The following is a 17,220-nucleotide window of genomic DNA, read 5'->3' as shown; positions in this document are numbered from 1 at the left end:
TTTTATAGGGACAGTCCTGTTTTTTGGGGTCTTTTTCTTATATAGGCTCCTATTACCCCCACCCCCATCCCAATTTTTCACACTTGCTGTCTGGTTACCCTACCTTTAACAATCCAGCACAGTTAAGGTTACAAGGGTTTTGTAGGCTGCACCCAAGGAGTCACAAAATTTATTACAGCAAACTGCAGAAGTTTTCTAAAAATGTGCACAGAGAGGAAGATCCTAGAGCGACTCTCTTGCCATTGTTCTGTGTTACATAACCACTCTATTTCAGGAGTGCTGACACTGGCAGCTCTGCTTCAGCCCACGTGCAAATAGCTGCATGCTTATAACAGCGCAGACCTGGAAGCCCTAAGTAGCCAAGGATAATTGCCCCTTGATAGGACCTGGGAGTAGATTTAAAGGCCCTTGTAAAACCTTGAGCCTTAAGGGAGAATATAGGGACCATTTCCTTCCTGGAAAATAGATTTCCTACCAGAAACCACCTCTGTCAGAGATTGAGTCTGGGGGAATATCCTACCCAACTCGCAGACATGCTGCATATGAGCAAACCTGCGTCAGCACTCTATTTCGGGGAAGCTTTCCCCCTATACGACTCACTCTGTATTAACAGCTGGAGCTTTAGAAATGTTTGGCTAGTGGAGCAATTTTATTGTCTTAAGCATCTTCGAGTGCCCTGAGTTCTTAGGAGAACTATCAATATTAAGCTAGATATCTCCTTTTTGCCAAAGTTTATGTCCAATTCACATGTTAACTTTGGGTTGAGGGATTCATCACTGGTCCTGAATTTATCTGAGGAAGCTAGGTCAGTACCTGGGATCTGCAAGTAGAGGTGCTAGTTATTTGGAAAGTGGCTGTCTTTTGAGTGAATATTTAACCAATTTCCCAGTAAGGGACAATTCGATGCAGTTAAGAAGGAGGCAAAATCAAGGTCCTGACCATTTATGGTCATTAAAGATCCCATAATACTTTTGGCAAGGAGCTGTTATTCCCCATTCTCCTTTCCTAATTTCTACTTCAATAATTATATCTTCCTACGGGCATTCCCCTCACAGTTTCAGTTGCGTACAGAATTTTTCTTTGTTTTAAAGTATTATGCAGCCTGGCTGTGGGGTGTTAAATAGCTATTGTGTTCTCATCCAAAGAATGGTGGACAAAGTGATTCCAGTGTAGCACACTTAAAATTCAGAAGGGGGACGAAGAACATTCTGTAAATATAACACCTTATTTATAATACTGTGTCTCAATCTTCATATGAATGAGAGAGAAGATAAGTGTGTCTGAGCCTCCTGCATAAGTCCCAAGCACACTAGTGTGGGATCTCAATTTAAACAGATCTCCGTAGCGATTATGGTATCTGCAGGATATTTTAAAAATATCCTTCTTCAACTAAAGTAACCCTGGCCCATCCCAGGCTAATTAGCACACACAAGCAGCCTCCCGACCTTCTTTTCTCAAATGCCTTCTCCATGTCAGTGGGGCTGCCATATCAGCATGGTATTTTCCTCTGGAGAAGTGAAAAAGGCACCATATGATTCTCTCTCTTCTGCAGCAATTCCTCTTTCCTCAGTTTATGTCTTATTCATGAGACCCTAGCGCAGTGTAGCCAAGTAAGAATGCAGAGTTCCAAAGTACACAGGACCTCCTCTTTGCCTTTCCAAGTGCAATTCCATACTCAACTAGTTCTTGCCCAAGAGCTCGCAGCCTGAAGACACAATCCTGTCTCCCTTTCCTCCAACCCCCTCTAGCAGAATAAGATTCTCTCCTTTTTTAAACTGCGGAGCACCAAACAATTGAGCTGTTGCATTTTGCGTTTTCGCCTTTCTCTGAGGCATCTGGAATGAGCCATTGCTGGCACAAGATACCAGAGTTGGTGCACCAACACTCTGCCCTCCTCGGATGTAAATTCTAGGGCCAGGGTCTCAGCAATATACATTGTTGTATTGACTTCACCACAGTCCACTGACTTCAGAGCTAGGCCAGCTTCCTCCGCTGATCACTCTGTTTGCCACCTTCAGAGGGTGTGGAAGCCCCTTGGCAGACTGAAGAGTATGTAATGATCAGAAGAAGGGAACTGAGGTGCTTTACACTCTTCCTCCAGGAGGAATCTGGCACCTTTTTTCACCATCCTCCCTGCTTTTCTTTGAGGATGAAAGTGTTCTCTTTGGCGAGCTGGTATGAGAACGAAGCGTGCTTTTGCAGTATGTAGGGCCAGAAGGGAAAATAATGGCAGGATTGTAAACGAAAGAGTGTAAAGAAACTGACGGAATCCCAAAACAAATTTGTTGGCTGCGGACAAAGTGATGGGTGCTTTGCAGTGCTTAGTGATTTCAGATTTTTTGTTTCCTGCATGCTGTTTAGAACATTTACGTAATGCATGCAAGGCTTTTATAGCACAAGAATATTGTCTCCTGGACATGGTAGGGGAACTTTCCAATTCCCTGATCGCATAAAAAATGATACAGTAATGTGCTAGCTAAATTTACAAAGGCTAAGGGAAGTATTAAGATCTGAATGCACCTGGGAAAACAGCCATCATAAATTAACATTTATCGTCACGAATACATCCAATCAGACAACAGGGTCATCTTGGAAGAACCACAAACTTCTAAAGAGAGGAGGAAACGGCAAGCTTTCCCTGAAAAGATCTAACAGCTGTTACACAGTGATTTCTTATAAATTATTGGCTTTTCTTTCTTTGTCTTTGAGGAGGGCTGTTAGTCACCCTTCCCTCCAGTAAGAGACCAGAATCACTAGTTCACATTTTCAGGGAGTTCATTTCTCATGTGACTCTCTGGTGGGACAGCAGCTGTTGTGCAGCATTTGTGCTAGGCAATCATCTTGCTGAATGTGTGAGTGTGATGTGGAGCCATACATCAGGACACTCAGAAATGGATGTCACTGAGCCATCTCCATAGCCTCTGTGTTGAATCCAGGGAATTGGTGACCTTGGTTGTCTCAATTCACATCTGATGGCTGGGCCTTACCAAAATGCCTCTTGCTGGTAGATTCATAGAACAGCACTTGTCTTTACCTCAGAAAGAGGGCATAATGGCACTGTAGTGGTGCAGAACGAGGCAAAGGAAGGGGTGCACCTTCTCTTGACAAGCCTCAGTAGAAGAAATGGAGAGATCCCATGTTCACATGACCTCACCACCACCACCACTTCCACCGTAAAGAGGAAATCAGAGGATAAGGATAGCTAGACAGTGTGACTACCATTATTATCTTCGTATTATAGGCAGTTAAAGAAACCCGAGTAACACATATTTACTGTTAACCCTCCTCCCCCTTCCATCCCACTTCATTGTCTCATTCATGTGCTGTGATAAGCAAGAGTGTGAGCTTGTCCTTTTTATAACCTGCCTGTACAGCACCTACCACAGTTGGGCTCTGATCCTCTGAAAGAGGTACATCTGGAGGGAGTTAACACAGCTTATTATTCTTGCTGTTTCATAGATTCTAGATGCTGATGGTGTCCCTAGCCTCTGTTTTCCAGAAGCTGGGAATAGGCAACAGGGCATGGAACACTTGATGATTACTCTGTTCTGTTCATTCCCTCTGGGGCACCTGGCATTGGCCACTGTCAGAAGACAGGATACTGGGCTAGATGGACCTTTGGTCTGACCCAGTATGGCCGTTCTTATGTTCTTATACTATAATACAAATAATGATTGATTATTTTTTGAGCCCATACATGTGTACTGGGCATTTCAAAGAAGGAAGTAAAGACATAGTCCTGTTCTCAAAGAGTTTGGACTCTAACTTAGTACATAAACAGACAAAGTAAAAATAGGGCAGATGGGGAGGGAGGGGAAGGACAAAGGTTACAATACTAAGATGAGATGGTTGCTCAGGTAGGAATGGCCCCCTGTCCATCGTTCTATTACATTTGTGTTGAGTTTTCCTTTGACTCCTCACCATTTTTGCAAGATCATTCTAGTGTAGGTCCAGATGCTGCAATGTGTACACTGACTGGTGCTTGTAGGTGAAATTCAGCTCTGCACAGAGCTCCAGCACAAAGCTTATTGGCTGCTTAAGTCCCATAGGTGTAAGCTTTGTGCTGGCCCTCTGCAAGGGGTAAATTTCTTTGGCCTGTGCTGTGCCAGAGGTCAGGCTACATGATCACAATGGTCCCTTCTGGTCATAAAATCTATGAAGCTATGAAGCAGCAAGAATAATCAGCTGTGTTTACTCTGGCCGCAGATGTGCATCTGTTAAAATCTCCATCTCTTTGCTCTCCACGTAATAATTCTGAAAACATTACAGGGCAAATAATTATCATTGTGACAGATAATATCATGCTGTCATTCTGTGGGGTGACGGACAGACAGGAGTGCCTCTTACTCTTGTACAGGCAAAGGAAATGCTCCTTACTGCATTAGAAAGGCTAACAGATTTTTGTTGCTTCATATGTTCTTAGGCACTGTTCCCATTGAAGGTCTGAGGCAAAATTTCCATTGTCTTCAGCGGGAGCAGAATGGAACCTTGAATTTATCCCGTGTATGCTTCCAATATCAGGGTTCATCAGGAACTTGTACCCTCTTTCAACATGAAAGACGCTGTTTTCATGGTTTCTGGCTAGTATTAGAGGAGTCATGCTCCAGAATATCCAGTCTGTGTAGGTACTGTTCTGTCCTTTCCCGTGGCCCGTATGTTCCATCACAGTATTCCACATGCAGCACCCATCATAGTTTGCTTAAACACATAATAACACCTCTAGCTGAAGGTTATTTGCATTCTGCTTGTTGATGTTAGCATGACGGATTTTTGTTGCAGCATCCATAACTCTGTAGAAATGCTCCATTATTCAATCCTGGCGAGCTAAGACGCTGCCCATTAAATCACCCAACACAATTCTGGGGCCATGAAAAGTCACAGCTAATTTGAAATTTTATTAGCTCTCAGATGATCTTGTTTACTGCAGAAGCAGTCTCTCGAAACCAGCCCTTTACCTCTGTATAAAACTCTGATCCTGGCATTGAATGCTGAAGCGGAGAGTCTTGGAGACGAATCACTAGGCTGCATGAGTCTTGAAAGGGGAAGCAGATCCTACTGCTCCTGGGAGCACCTTGCAGGCGGCAAACACTGAGATGACCGAAAGAATTCAAGAAGAGGAGTCCCATTGTTGCTTGAAATGAATTCTCCTGCGATACACTTGTGGGTGTGAATGTGATATGTAGTTTTAGTACTGGGGAAAAAATACCTCACACTTATTTCATCAATGTTGAGAAATAAATTGAAAAGTTTGCCTCTCCTTGTAAGCAATAATGCCCACCAGGCAGATCATTTCCTAGAAGCTAATGACTAGCTTTGTGCCTCTGGCTCTTAATCCCATCTCAGCAAAGAGGGCTTTGAGAGAAATTAGAGTCCAGACAGGAAGCTCACAGGCGATGCTGTATAGCCACAAAGCATCTCTGTTTGCTCAATAGCCTAACCCTTCCAGAATGCTTAGGAGGGAAAGGCAGGTCATCAAAATCCAGGATTCTCCCCTGTCAAGTGCTCCATCCAGCTAGCCACCAAGGAGGTCGGTGTCCAGACTTGGAACTCCATGTTGTTATTATAAACCACAAAACATTTTTTAAAAGGAAATTACTTGTGGCCTTGTTTCTGTAAGTCTTCACATGGTGAGCAGTCGGGAAAGCAAGGTGGCTGTGCTCCAGCTAACCTGGAAGCTGTCCCAGGGATGCAAATAAGGCACAGGGTTAGCATAGTCATCCGCATTGAACATGGTGACCTAGATCTTCAAAAGTGACTACTGATTTTGGGCACCTTGATTTATGGGTGCCCAGTTTGTGACACCTTAAAGGGGCTTCACTTTTAGAAAGTACACATCACTGAAGCACCCAAAATCACTTGTCATTTTGAGAAATCTTGCTCTGCAGAGTCCATGCCCCTTTTTGTGTGTGCTCCCTCACTCTCACACAGGGTAAAGAATCAGTGGGGTGAAATGGAGAAAGGGGTGTATGCGGACACATGGGTTTAAGTTCACCCCAGCATGATGGTGAGGCACCGAGGGGAGCACTCCCTTCTTCGTCACCTGTCTCATTGCTGGACAGGAGTAGCTTGGTGGCCTAATTAATGCAGGGTCCTGTGTATCTTTATTGGTAAGTCCCAGTTCTCCCTTGGATGAAAGTTTGCACTGAATAGCTAAAACCAGCACGGCTGGAAGTTGAAGCTAGACAAACTCAAACTGGAAATAAGGCACACGTGTTTAATCGAGAAGTTGATTGTTATTATTATTATTACTTGTATTGAGCCCCCAGTCATAGCCCCAGTCATAGTGCTAGGCGCTGCATAAAGACGGAATAAAAAGGTGGTCCCTGCCCCCAAAGAGCGTGTGGTCCAAGTAACCATTTGGAACAGCTTCCCAACAAGGTAGATCCTCCATCATTTGAAGTCTTTAAAACAATCCTGGATGGCTTTCTAAAAGATGTATTGTAGCTCAACCGCAAATTAATTGGGCTTAATGCAGGAATCACTGGGTGAAATTATCTGGCCTGTGTTATTCAGAACAACCGGGCTAGATGATTGTCACGGTCTCTTCTGCCTTAAAGTCTCAGAATAGCGCCAGCTGGATGCTTTGGAGCGGCCTCTTTCTTGGTGCCAGGAAAGCAGAAGTCATGCTGCTGAGCAGACTGTCCCTTTGGCAATCTAGTTCCTCCTTCATGTCCCCCACTAGTTGAAGGGATTCATTGAAAGTAGAGAGTCAGGTGAGGAATCTTGTGGTTACTTTTGAAGTTGCTCCCCCAAGGGATGCAGCATGTAGTGGACATGGTAGAAAAATATTGGTGTCACAGTCTCCACAGGCTACAACTTCAATTACCTGATGGAAACCTTTCGACAACAACACATGCCTCGTGGTTTGATTACTGTAATTCCCTCCACGTGGTTCAGGATCCAGCAACAAACTCACTCACTGATCTGTGCAACCTGGGCATATTATGGCCACTGTATACCCTGCCCCTACGTCAGTGGATTGACTTTAAATTAGCACCCTTGGCTCATATTTGAGACCTCTTCCTTAAGCCTCCCCCTGACAGATAGTTATGCTCTTACACCATCCACCCTGTTAGGAATTCTGTCATACCTCTCAGGTCAGCGTGCCTTTGCTGCACTAGACTGTAGTGTGCAGTACTCATTTCTGTCTCAGTCCATCATCCCACCTTTAAAAAAACACCTCCAGCCGTTGTATGTCTCGAAGGTGTTTTGGAGTAGGACCCATCTGGCCTTGTCAATATCTTCTTCCCCCATTCTCTTTGCCTCTCTTTTCATACTGGGCCCCTTCACTTGTTTTCATCTCTTTTGGATTATCGGAGCATGGCTTTTATTGCATTTTAATTTGTTTTTATGCATCTGTGTAGCTCACTGAGCAACTTGCTTTGTGGGGAGGGCTCTTCATAAATGTCACTTTATTCTTACGACTTTGACAAGGAAAGTAAGAGCTCACAGGATGTGAGGAGACACAGCTGTATGCAACATCATTTATTTCTTCTTACCATTCACTGAAAGACACCACATTGATAACTGATTTTACAGTAAAAAACAAACGAAAAAGATATTTGGATGGGTGGCTGAACATCGTTATCTGTTATCGGGTTTGTAGTTTAACTCTTGCAGGTCTTTGGGATGTCTCAGACACAAGCAGCCCCTACATTTTCGAAGGTGAAAGAAGTTTAGCACTATAGCTTCCATTAAAGCCAATGAGAGTTGAGTAGCTAAATCTGCGTTCAACTCGCAGGGAACTTAAGGGCTATAAGATGTCAGTGACAAGATCCTTTGGTGCAGTTATAGCCAACTTAGAAAACATAGGACTGAAAAGTATTAGGAGAAAGGCTAATCTGTAGCCTGGTTCCCAGGATTCCTGCGTCTCATGAAGACAGAAATTCCTTGCCATCTTACAATTTCAAATCCCAAACTGCAGCTCTCATGTCTGAAATAAAGACAGGGTAATGAAAAGGTATGGTACAGCAGGTTTGCCAGCCTCTCACTACAGTGTCTGCAGCCTTAGAAAACATTATTAATGTGTGGGAGCAAATGACAAGGTGTCATCTCACTTGAAGCTGTATTCTCTACAGTAATGGGGTGGGTTTTAAAAAAAAACCCACTAGATGTAGATAGGCATATTAGAGTTACACAGTTCTTTATTTTTTAAACTGTGTCTCAGATTCCAACTTAGATTCAACCTTGCAAAATCCTGCTAGCCCAATCATCTGCTTCTTTTGATGGGCAAGTAAAATATAATTAGTACTTTTGTCATTATCATCAGTCATCATGAGACAAGGCAGATGGGCAGATTTTGTGCGTGAGCTGGTGCATTGTCATGACAATTTGGAAGGAGTTATAGAGAGAGATAGAAGTACCGACAGGAAGAGAGATAATAGATTGGATTTTCAGAAGCACTCAGCGGTGGCCTAAATGTGCTCCCATTAACATCAATGGCAATTAGCCAATGCTGACCATTTTTTAAAATCTCTCTCTCTCAGTCTCTCTCACTTACTCACACACACACACAAAATCGGCCAGATTCTGTTCCTAGTTACACTGGTGTGGATTCGGAATAATTGCTTTAAGTCAGGGGGATGTCTCCTGATTTATGTCCATGCAACTTGGCTCAGACCATGACACCCAGTGTGTAGTAAAGGCAAGCTGATTTGGTTTATTTTGCAATAATTTCTTAGAAATTGAAAATATTCTGTCCTGCCACCTGAGGGACAGTTTTATTGTTCACGCACATTCAGTTTTTGCCTCTGTTCTGAGACTGCAAATAGGATATTAGCTATTGAGGGTGGTTTGGCTGATACGGATCGCTTGTAGGGGTTGGACTGACAGCACCGTACATTTCACATAAGCCTCTGAGCAGCCATCATATGGTAGCAGTTTTCCTTCCCTATCAAACTGCCTTATTTGAACGGATGACATAGAAGTAAAGGGCTCCATATTCCATTAACCAAGCCCCAAATGTCTAGTCCCTTAATCTGATTTAAGAATCCATCTCAAGTGCATGCTAACTACTTTTATTTTTGAACGTAATGCTTCACCAAACCCCCACAGAGCTATCGTGCTTTTTCTTTGCATTTCCTTCCCTGTCGTTGTTTATTACCAAGATGTTTGTGATGAACTGTGGCATCACAGAACGTATTGGGGAAGAGAGGAAGAGTCCTGTGGAAATCGATGCTTCTGTTTACACATATGGTTGCTTGGCAAACAACAATACTTAATTCTAGTAAAATATGCTTAGTAGGCTTTCCTCGTGCATGTGACTGCTAGTGCTATTTTTATCACAAATTGAGTGCTGGTGAAAGGTACAGGACTGACAGCCAGGGAGTGTGAAGCCTTCAGTTGATCCAGAGACTAGGTACAGCACAAGCAGACGCAGAGCACACTTCCCCTCGCAGGCCCGCTTTATCCCTTTCCCCACCACTGAATCTTGCAGGGACCGCTCCTTTAAGCGTCAAGCTGAGGTTCAGCTTTCCAGCACGGAGCTTTAGCAGGTGGCTCCACTGACTTCAATGGAGCTATGGTGACTTGCACCAGTTACGGACCCGGGCCTCAGTGCCTGCTTAGCCCTGAGTGTCTCTGCTGAGAATGGAACTGATGGCACCAGGTGCGGGGATAGAGTTTAGGGTTTAGATTCCTGTCTCTAGGGAACAGGCCTAAGGCACCAAACTCATTTCACATAAGCCAAGAACAGCCATCAGATGGTAACAACCTTCACTCGCTACCAGCTGAGTCTGAATGTGATGGGGTGACCAAGAGCGAGGTGAAAAATTCTGTATCCTATTATCAATCCCCGGAGATTTTCAGTTCTCCTTCTTTAAAAGAATCTGCTATCTTGAGCTTCATCTTTTCTGTTCAAATAGCTTTTAAAACAACAAGCCATACTCTGAGCTGGTGTAAATCTGTGTCACTTCATTGAAATCAGCAGAACTTCACAGAGGTCCACGAGCAGGGGATCTGGCCACTTGGATGTGTCTCCTGCGCCTTGTCACTGCTGCTCTCAAATCTCCCTTTCCTTTCTGCAGATGGCTTGGTGGACTGTATGGACCCAGATTGCTGCTTGCAGCCTTTGTGCCATGTTAACCCACTGTGCCTGGGCTCACCTGACCCCCTGGATATCATACAGGAGACTCAAACCCCCACATCCCAACAGAACTTGCACTCTTTCTATGATCGAATCAAGTTCCTGATTGGCAAGGACAGCACTCACATCATCGCGGGAGAGAATCCATTCGATGGAGGGTAAGTGTTTGGGGGGATTTTAAACAAGAATTAAAGCTCAGGTCCTATGTTCCCAGTCAGAGGTGGAATGGGGAATTGTGTGCAATGAAATACTAATAAAGAACAGCAGAATGATGCAGGAGACAAACACTATGTCATTACTAACATCCCACATGCCTGCCTATGGAAAATAGATATCTGAAGAATTTCATAACTAATATAAAGCTGCTGACTGTCTTCCCAGGGGTAAGGCACACACAGATTGAGAAATTAAAGGGACAGAGCCATTTTTCTGCACTATCAAATCCATACCCTCTCTATTCAGCTTTTCATTATGCTCTTTCTTGTAATGGTAAGACTCTATTGGCTCCGCTAATCTTTGTAGAGTAGTGGAATTAATTTACCTTGTTCATTCTATGTCCATCTGTTTCCTTTATTAGTTAGCCGTTTTTAGGAAACCTTTTTATCTCCCATCTTACATTTATCCCCAGGGTGTATTCCATGGGTCAGAATCCACTTGTGGATTCTGTGAGACAGCGCACAGTTGGCCTCAGAATTAATTCAGAAGTGTGTTCCATTTAGACTACATGCCCATGCCCCACCTTGGGTGAAAGTGGTTTTCCCACTCGGAATGTGCTCTCTAGCACCAAGGTTCCTTTGCAGTCACTTAAGCTTCCACGTGCTCTGCCACAGTGGTGCACTAAGACACTTCTTTCCTGTGCAAATGGCCCAAGTTGCTTTTTTCACAAAGCAGCCAGTGAATGAGTGCCACTAATCCAGTTTGGTCCGTGGTTTGACTTCCCTTGTTCAAACGAATGTAGTTTTCCAAGAGTGCTCTGCAACAGTGACCTGAAAACAGCGATCCCAAGTTGACAGACTCAGCATCCCCTCCCATCTCAGTTACAGAGAGGAGGAGCTGTAACTAGAGTTACAGCCTCATGTTACATCTGACTATTAAAGGCCTCCAAAGAGCTTGAAAAGGTCCTGCAGCATAGAGAAGGCCTGATATTTCTCATGTAAAAAGTAAAGCAGAAAGCAGGTTTTTAATGCTGAGACATTCATCATCATGAGAAGTAGGGAACAGCAAGAATCTGCAGTTTATGCCCCAAATCAGCAAAGTGAATGCCTAATATTAAGCACCTGAATAGTTCTGTTGAAGTCCTGGGGCGACTTGTGCTTACAGTAAAGCACATGCTTAAGTACCTTGCTGAATTCTTGATAATTCAGTGATCATTCACTATGTGTTGAGTTCTGTCTTTCAGAAGCTATCATGCTGAGCTATGGGAAGGGTTCTAGACATCTCTGATCAAACTTGGCAGTGTCAGAATTTAAATTCAATCTGATTAATTATCCCTTATGTTCAGCTTTCCCAGAGAAAGTAGCTGTGCCATGGAAATGCGTTGGAATTGTAAACACCTAACTTGGCATGCTCATAGGGCCAATTCAATACTTGCAATTTCCACAGCCACCATAGGCTCTGTTGAAGCTGATCCAAGGTTATTCCATGGATCAGCTGACAAAAGGATATTGCCCTCGGTAGCCCATTCTCACCACCCTCTGTGACTCTCTGCAATGGTCCTGGAAGCTGACCTCAGACATGAGCCTCTTAAAAGTACATCAGTGTCAGTGAGTCGGCTTGATATGCTGATGTCCATGATTTGACTCTCTGCCAAACCCAAGAAGGCTACCTACAGGGCTTTGGATTAAAGCCAAGCAATCATTATGTAGCAAACAATGTTATATTTATCAGTCTTCACAAGACTGTAAATTTTATAGCTGGATAATAAATAGTGCAGACTCTTGCCTAAGTGTTAGTTTAGCAGATTCTCGACGGTCAGATACCAGGATTCTTAGTTATTGCAGTAAAAAGCATGTACCAGAACATGGAATAAATTTATACTAGAAATTTCATTTTCAAGATGATATTTTTGGGGTAGCATTTCTCAAGCCTGAGCTGTCAATCAGGAGCCTTATTATAGGGGAATCTGACATCAGATCATGTATAACAACATTTTTAAGGACAGGAAGATTTGTTATATGTAGATCCAACATCGTGTCTCTGTTTAATGAGCTTTCCCAATGACAACTGAAGAACTGTCGGATTCTACCGTCCATATATTACAATGCAATTTGTTTGTGTTCTTTAAGAGCCTACTCTGTTTTCAGTAACAAGCAGATATTCCAGGAATTACTCATGTCGCCCATTCATATAGTGGGTGAAGCTGCCCAATGGTGTACTGATATGACGAGAGCGAAATTCACTTCTGTGCCCCAGTACAAGATCTATGTTACTGCTTAAGTGCCACTTAATTCCTTAAAAACAGGGCTTAAATGGTTCATAGGCTTTGTGCTGGCTCTCTTCTCTGCTCAGGAGTGGATTTCATCTTGAAGTATTTAAATATCCTACAATTGAAAGATCTGAGCTCAAAAGAGACATCTGCCACCCAAAAGGCTGAGGTTTCATACATCCCTGGCACGTAAAGCTCTTCCTTTGCTAGAACAGGGAATGCAAAGATTAAAATTAATGGGACAGGTTTCATAACTGATTATTTTTCGTTTATAACATTGGAACTGGTAAATTGGTCTTCCTGTTTAATCTACTTTCAGCATGAAGAGCTCTGCAATTACATCAGTTATTTATGACATTTTGCTATTCTTTAAATATCAACAGTGGGTGATTATCAATAAATATGGCCTGCAGACATGCCACTTCCAGCTGTGATATCACATCTCACAAGTTAAACAGCCTTGAGCTTAGCATAGGAGCTCGCTAAGGAAAATCCATGTGCTGCAGAAAGTGATGTTAGTGGCTCAGTAGGTGCGTACTTTTTCTTCTGAGCAAGTGCCAGGCCAGTGCCCCAGCATGGTATCAGGGACACTTGTGAAACTGAGCTGCTGGAGATGCTGTTATTCTGATGAGATATAAAACTCGGGTCCTGAGCCCTTGTGGTCATTTAGGATCCCATGGCACTTTTCCCAGGAGAGGGGGGATATTCTGGACTAACTGGATGCTCGCTATCCTGAAGTTTTGGATGCTGTTGCTGTGTGCTGTTTAAAGCTATCGCTTGTCACCCCAGAGGTGGCAACTCTTGAGCACTGCACTATCAGTAATTCCTACCCAGAGAAAATGTGTGTGGTCAGTAAAGCGTTCTGGGATCCACTCCACAGGGCTGATAGAGGGACACGCATGTGCACACCATTTATCATTAACATTCAGAAAACAGAACACAGATTCTTGTTGTTGAATCTTCCCTGTGGCTTGTGTCCAGTGTGAGATTGGCAGATAATAATCTTGCTGCTATCCATGAGACTGCTTACAGAGGAAAGTAATGCTTGGCGTGAGCCAGGGTGGTAGCATTTGTTCCTAAGTGATGACATATGTAGCCATTTCCTTTTTCCCTTTCACGGCTATACCCTGCCCGCACAATGGGGATGGGTGGGGAGAAGGTGCAGCGAGTCTGTCTACTGCACTGGAGGTGATCAGAATTCTGGCCCCTGTTTTACCTTCTGCACTATCCAGGTAACTCCCATTTCAGTGTAGGAGGTACTCAGATCCTGCATGGGGGAGGTTAGCACCCCTGGAGTGCAGAGCAGGGGGAATTGGCAGCAATGGGCATCCCAACAGGAGCAGGGTGGGGAGTGGGTCAAAGCTGAGGGTGGGGGTGCCCTCAGCGGCCATTAAAAGTGTGCTGCAGTTGCTGTTTCTGTGTGCAGTCCATGCCTTCAGCGCCCAGGAGAAGGCATTCTGCCTGCCTGCTTTTGCCCTCCATGGGGAGAATGCCTCCAGCCCCTGTGGCTGGTGTGATGCCCCTCTGTGGCCCTCCGACTAACGCGGCAGCAGCTTCTAAAGCCACAATCTAGCCCTCACTGTCTATTTATTGCTTGAGTTTGTATGTAATGCTGTTGTTGGAAGGGAGGTGTTTATTATTCCTGGTGGAACCGTATCAGCACAGTACGTTTGCATTTCCTACATGGCCTGTGCAGAAGTGGCAGCAGAATGAAATATATGACAGAATATCTATACAATACATCCCCTGGGCTTTAAAGACTTGGCTTAGCTAGAACAGCAGTGCAGATCATCTAATGGAGTACAAATAAACGAATATCTCATGACCGCTAGCCTTTGAGTGAATTTATTATTGAATTACGCTCTAGCTTTTTAAGAACAAGCTGAGCTGACAAGCCACCTCATCACCGCAAAAGGGGGAGAAAAAAAAGGACAGTGATAAATTACCTTGATGGATAAAGGTAAAGACCGTGTCTCCTCCAAAATACCAGCAATTATATAGTGTTCATGTCTGGGTAAAAAAAAAAACAAAAAAAACCACTGCCTATATTGAAATGAATGTTTATGATGATAAAGCAAGTAGCTAAATTAAATTCGGAATGCACAGAATGTCTTTTTGCATCGTTTTGATGAACAGATAACGAGTACTCTTCTGCCACTTGATCATTCTCGTATTGATTTCAAAACCACTTACTTTTGCTGTTTGCTTTGTATCTTTAAGCCGTTCTTAGTTGTCCATCACCATAAGGAGCAGTGCAAGATGCACTGATGTCAAGTTGTTGACTTTCAAGTGGGACACCTGATATCCTTGTTCTCTCTTGAGGGACAGTGTCAGACAGTAGTCTAAATTCATGGCCCGCGGAGTCTCTTATGTCAAGTGTCAGCATAGGACTAAGCTACCTCCGGAAGCCAGGCATAGAACAGACTTTTTTCTATAGTGTGTTTTAAAAGATCTCAGAGTGTTTTGAAAGAGTAGCTGCTTTTGACCCCCTGATGGATTATGGCACAGCTATCGTGTAAAGCCATGATACTGTGCTGTCAGTATAATTAATTTTCCATGAACTCACCGTAATTTTATGGCCAACTCTGCTACTGATTCCTGGTATAACCTGAGGCTAATCACATCACCTCTCTATGCCTCAGTTTCCCCATCTATTCAATGGGGATAACAACATGTACCTACCCTAGAGGAGTGTTTGAGGCAAAGTTAGTAAATGGTTATAAAAGCATGTTGAGTTCTTGAGGTGGAAGGTACTACATAAATGGAACAGTTTGGTATTTTATAAAATATAGTGTATGTTTTTTATTTTTTTATTTTTTTTATTTTGCACAATCAAACCCTATCTCATACATTATCTAGAGCTAAAGCCAATCAGCTGATCCTGGCCAGAGGGCAACAGAATGTGGAAGGGTTGGGGACTTAGTGCCGTCCAAATCTCGTAGTTTAAGCCTTTCAGCTCAGTTCTCAGGGATTTAAAATGCAGATCTGCATGGGGGCATTTGTTTGCCTTCTCGGTGTCTTTCTATGTCGGGTGATAGTCAGCTGCCCAGACAAACATGTAGGCCTTGTCTTCACTGTTAAAAAAGGTGTATTTGGGGGGCGGGGGGTGTAACTTAACACAGGGGAGCTATTCTGAGGTAAAAGCATAGCGAAGACCAGGCACTTTAGTTTTACTATGAGGTAACTTGGCAAAGTTAGCCTGAGGTAGGGATTTACTTTACCTACTTTACCTGGTGGTAAAACTAAGGTGCCTTGCCTTCACTGTGTTTTCGCTATGGAATAGCTTCCAGGGGTTTGCTACCGTGTGGTAAAAAATGCATCTTTTATAGCACTCAGGATAAAGCCTGATATAGGCGTATTACTGAAATTAAAGTGATCAATGCAGTCCCCAAGTTCACAATCTTGTGTAGTAATGACATCTCCACACTACCTTCTGTTGTTCTGGCTTTAATTGAAATATTGTAGTTAGGCCTCTTTGCCTCTGGAAGAGCTTGATGTGGACACAAAACAAAGTGATGATGCAGTGATGCACCCACGAGCTGGCTTCTACCTGAGGTCAGTTTTACCATCTGCAGGAGACGGATGCAACAGAGAGGATTGTGAGGTTCTGCTGATAATCCCTGATGTCAGCTGATCCAACACATGGCTTTGGATTGGCTCCAGGAGGCCCATCACTTCTCAGAGCTGGGTATGTTGGTCTGTAGTAGAATAGCATACATGTGATGGAACTAATGAAATACAGCCACCTCTTGGGTGAAACACAGAAGCTGTTAACAGAGCACAGAAACTCTGTGTAGACTAGGGATCGGCACACGGCCCATCAGGGAAAGCTGCTGGCGGGCCAGGACGGTTTGCTTACCTGCAGCATCTGCAGGTTCGGCCAGTCACAGCTCCCACTGGCTCCGGTTCGCCATTCCAGGCCAATGGGGGCTGCGGGAAGCGGCGGCCAGCACATCCCTCAGCCCACGCCGCTTCCCGCAACCCCCATTGTCCTGGAACGGTGAACCGCAGCAAGTGGAAGCTGCAATTGGCCAAACCTGCGGACGCTGCAGGTAACAAACCGGCCCGGCCCGCCAGCGGATTTCCCTGACTGGCCGCGTGCCAAAGATTGGTGATCCCTGCTGTAGACAGTTTAGGACAGGGTTTGAAGAAGAATACCTTATCTATTTGAACTGCATCATTATCATTAATAGGTTTGAATAAACCTTGACATAGATCTATTCAGTGTGCTTAATGGAGGGTGTGGCAGAGCTCCAACCTTGTCCCCGTGAGTCCCACGCTTCCAGGCGGTTTATGCTAGCTTCAGAGGCTCACTGCAACCCTCCATGTAGGCCTTCTCTCTCTAGGGCCGGGGTTGCAGTCTACTGAGCCCTTTTCATCATAAGCCAACAAGGAGGTTGGTGAGAGAATTCCCAGTCTCTATTGCTCTTACAGCCTTATACCAAAAGTGTTTAGCCTCCTGTCCTGACAAAGGGGCCTGTTTTCCCCTCCCTGGAGGTGTTTCTGTAGTGGCGGGTTGGGGGGCGGGAACCCGGGCCCACCCTCCACTCCGGGTTCCGGCCCAGGGACCGTAATGGCAGCAGCTGTTGGCAGCCGACCTTTCACTGCCAGAGTTTCTGCATTTCCCTGGGCCACTTCCCCAAAGCTCTCTCGCTTGAGGGTGTCTTCATTACTCAGCCCTTCAGCCGTACTTCTTCTCCTCTGGCCCCCT

General features: G+C 44.3%; 1 protein-coding gene across 1 annotated transcript in view; it reads left to right on the top strand.

Annotated features, from left to right (window-relative positions):
• Positions 1-17,220, top strand: part of TENM4 (teneurin transmembrane protein 4) — a 1,747,045-nt gene that overhangs the window by 1,618,618 nt on the left and 111,207 nt on the right. The window contains exon 22 of the mRNA XM_043528206.1: positions 10,026-10,242. Coding sequence (XP_043384141.1) covers positions 10,026-10,242 — 217 coding nt within the window. The remainder of the gene's footprint in view (positions 1-10,025; positions 10,243-17,220) is intronic.

The sequence above is a fragment of the Chelonia mydas genome, chromosome 1, assembly GCF_015237465.2.
Source record: "Chelonia mydas isolate rCheMyd1 chromosome 1, rCheMyd1.pri.v2, whole genome shotgun sequence".
NCBI classification, from domain to species: domain Eukaryota; kingdom Metazoa; phylum Chordata; order Testudines; family Cheloniidae; genus Chelonia; species Chelonia mydas.
The sequence above is the reverse complement of the archived record's forward strand: the minus strand, read 5'-3'. Positions and strand labels throughout refer to the sequence as shown.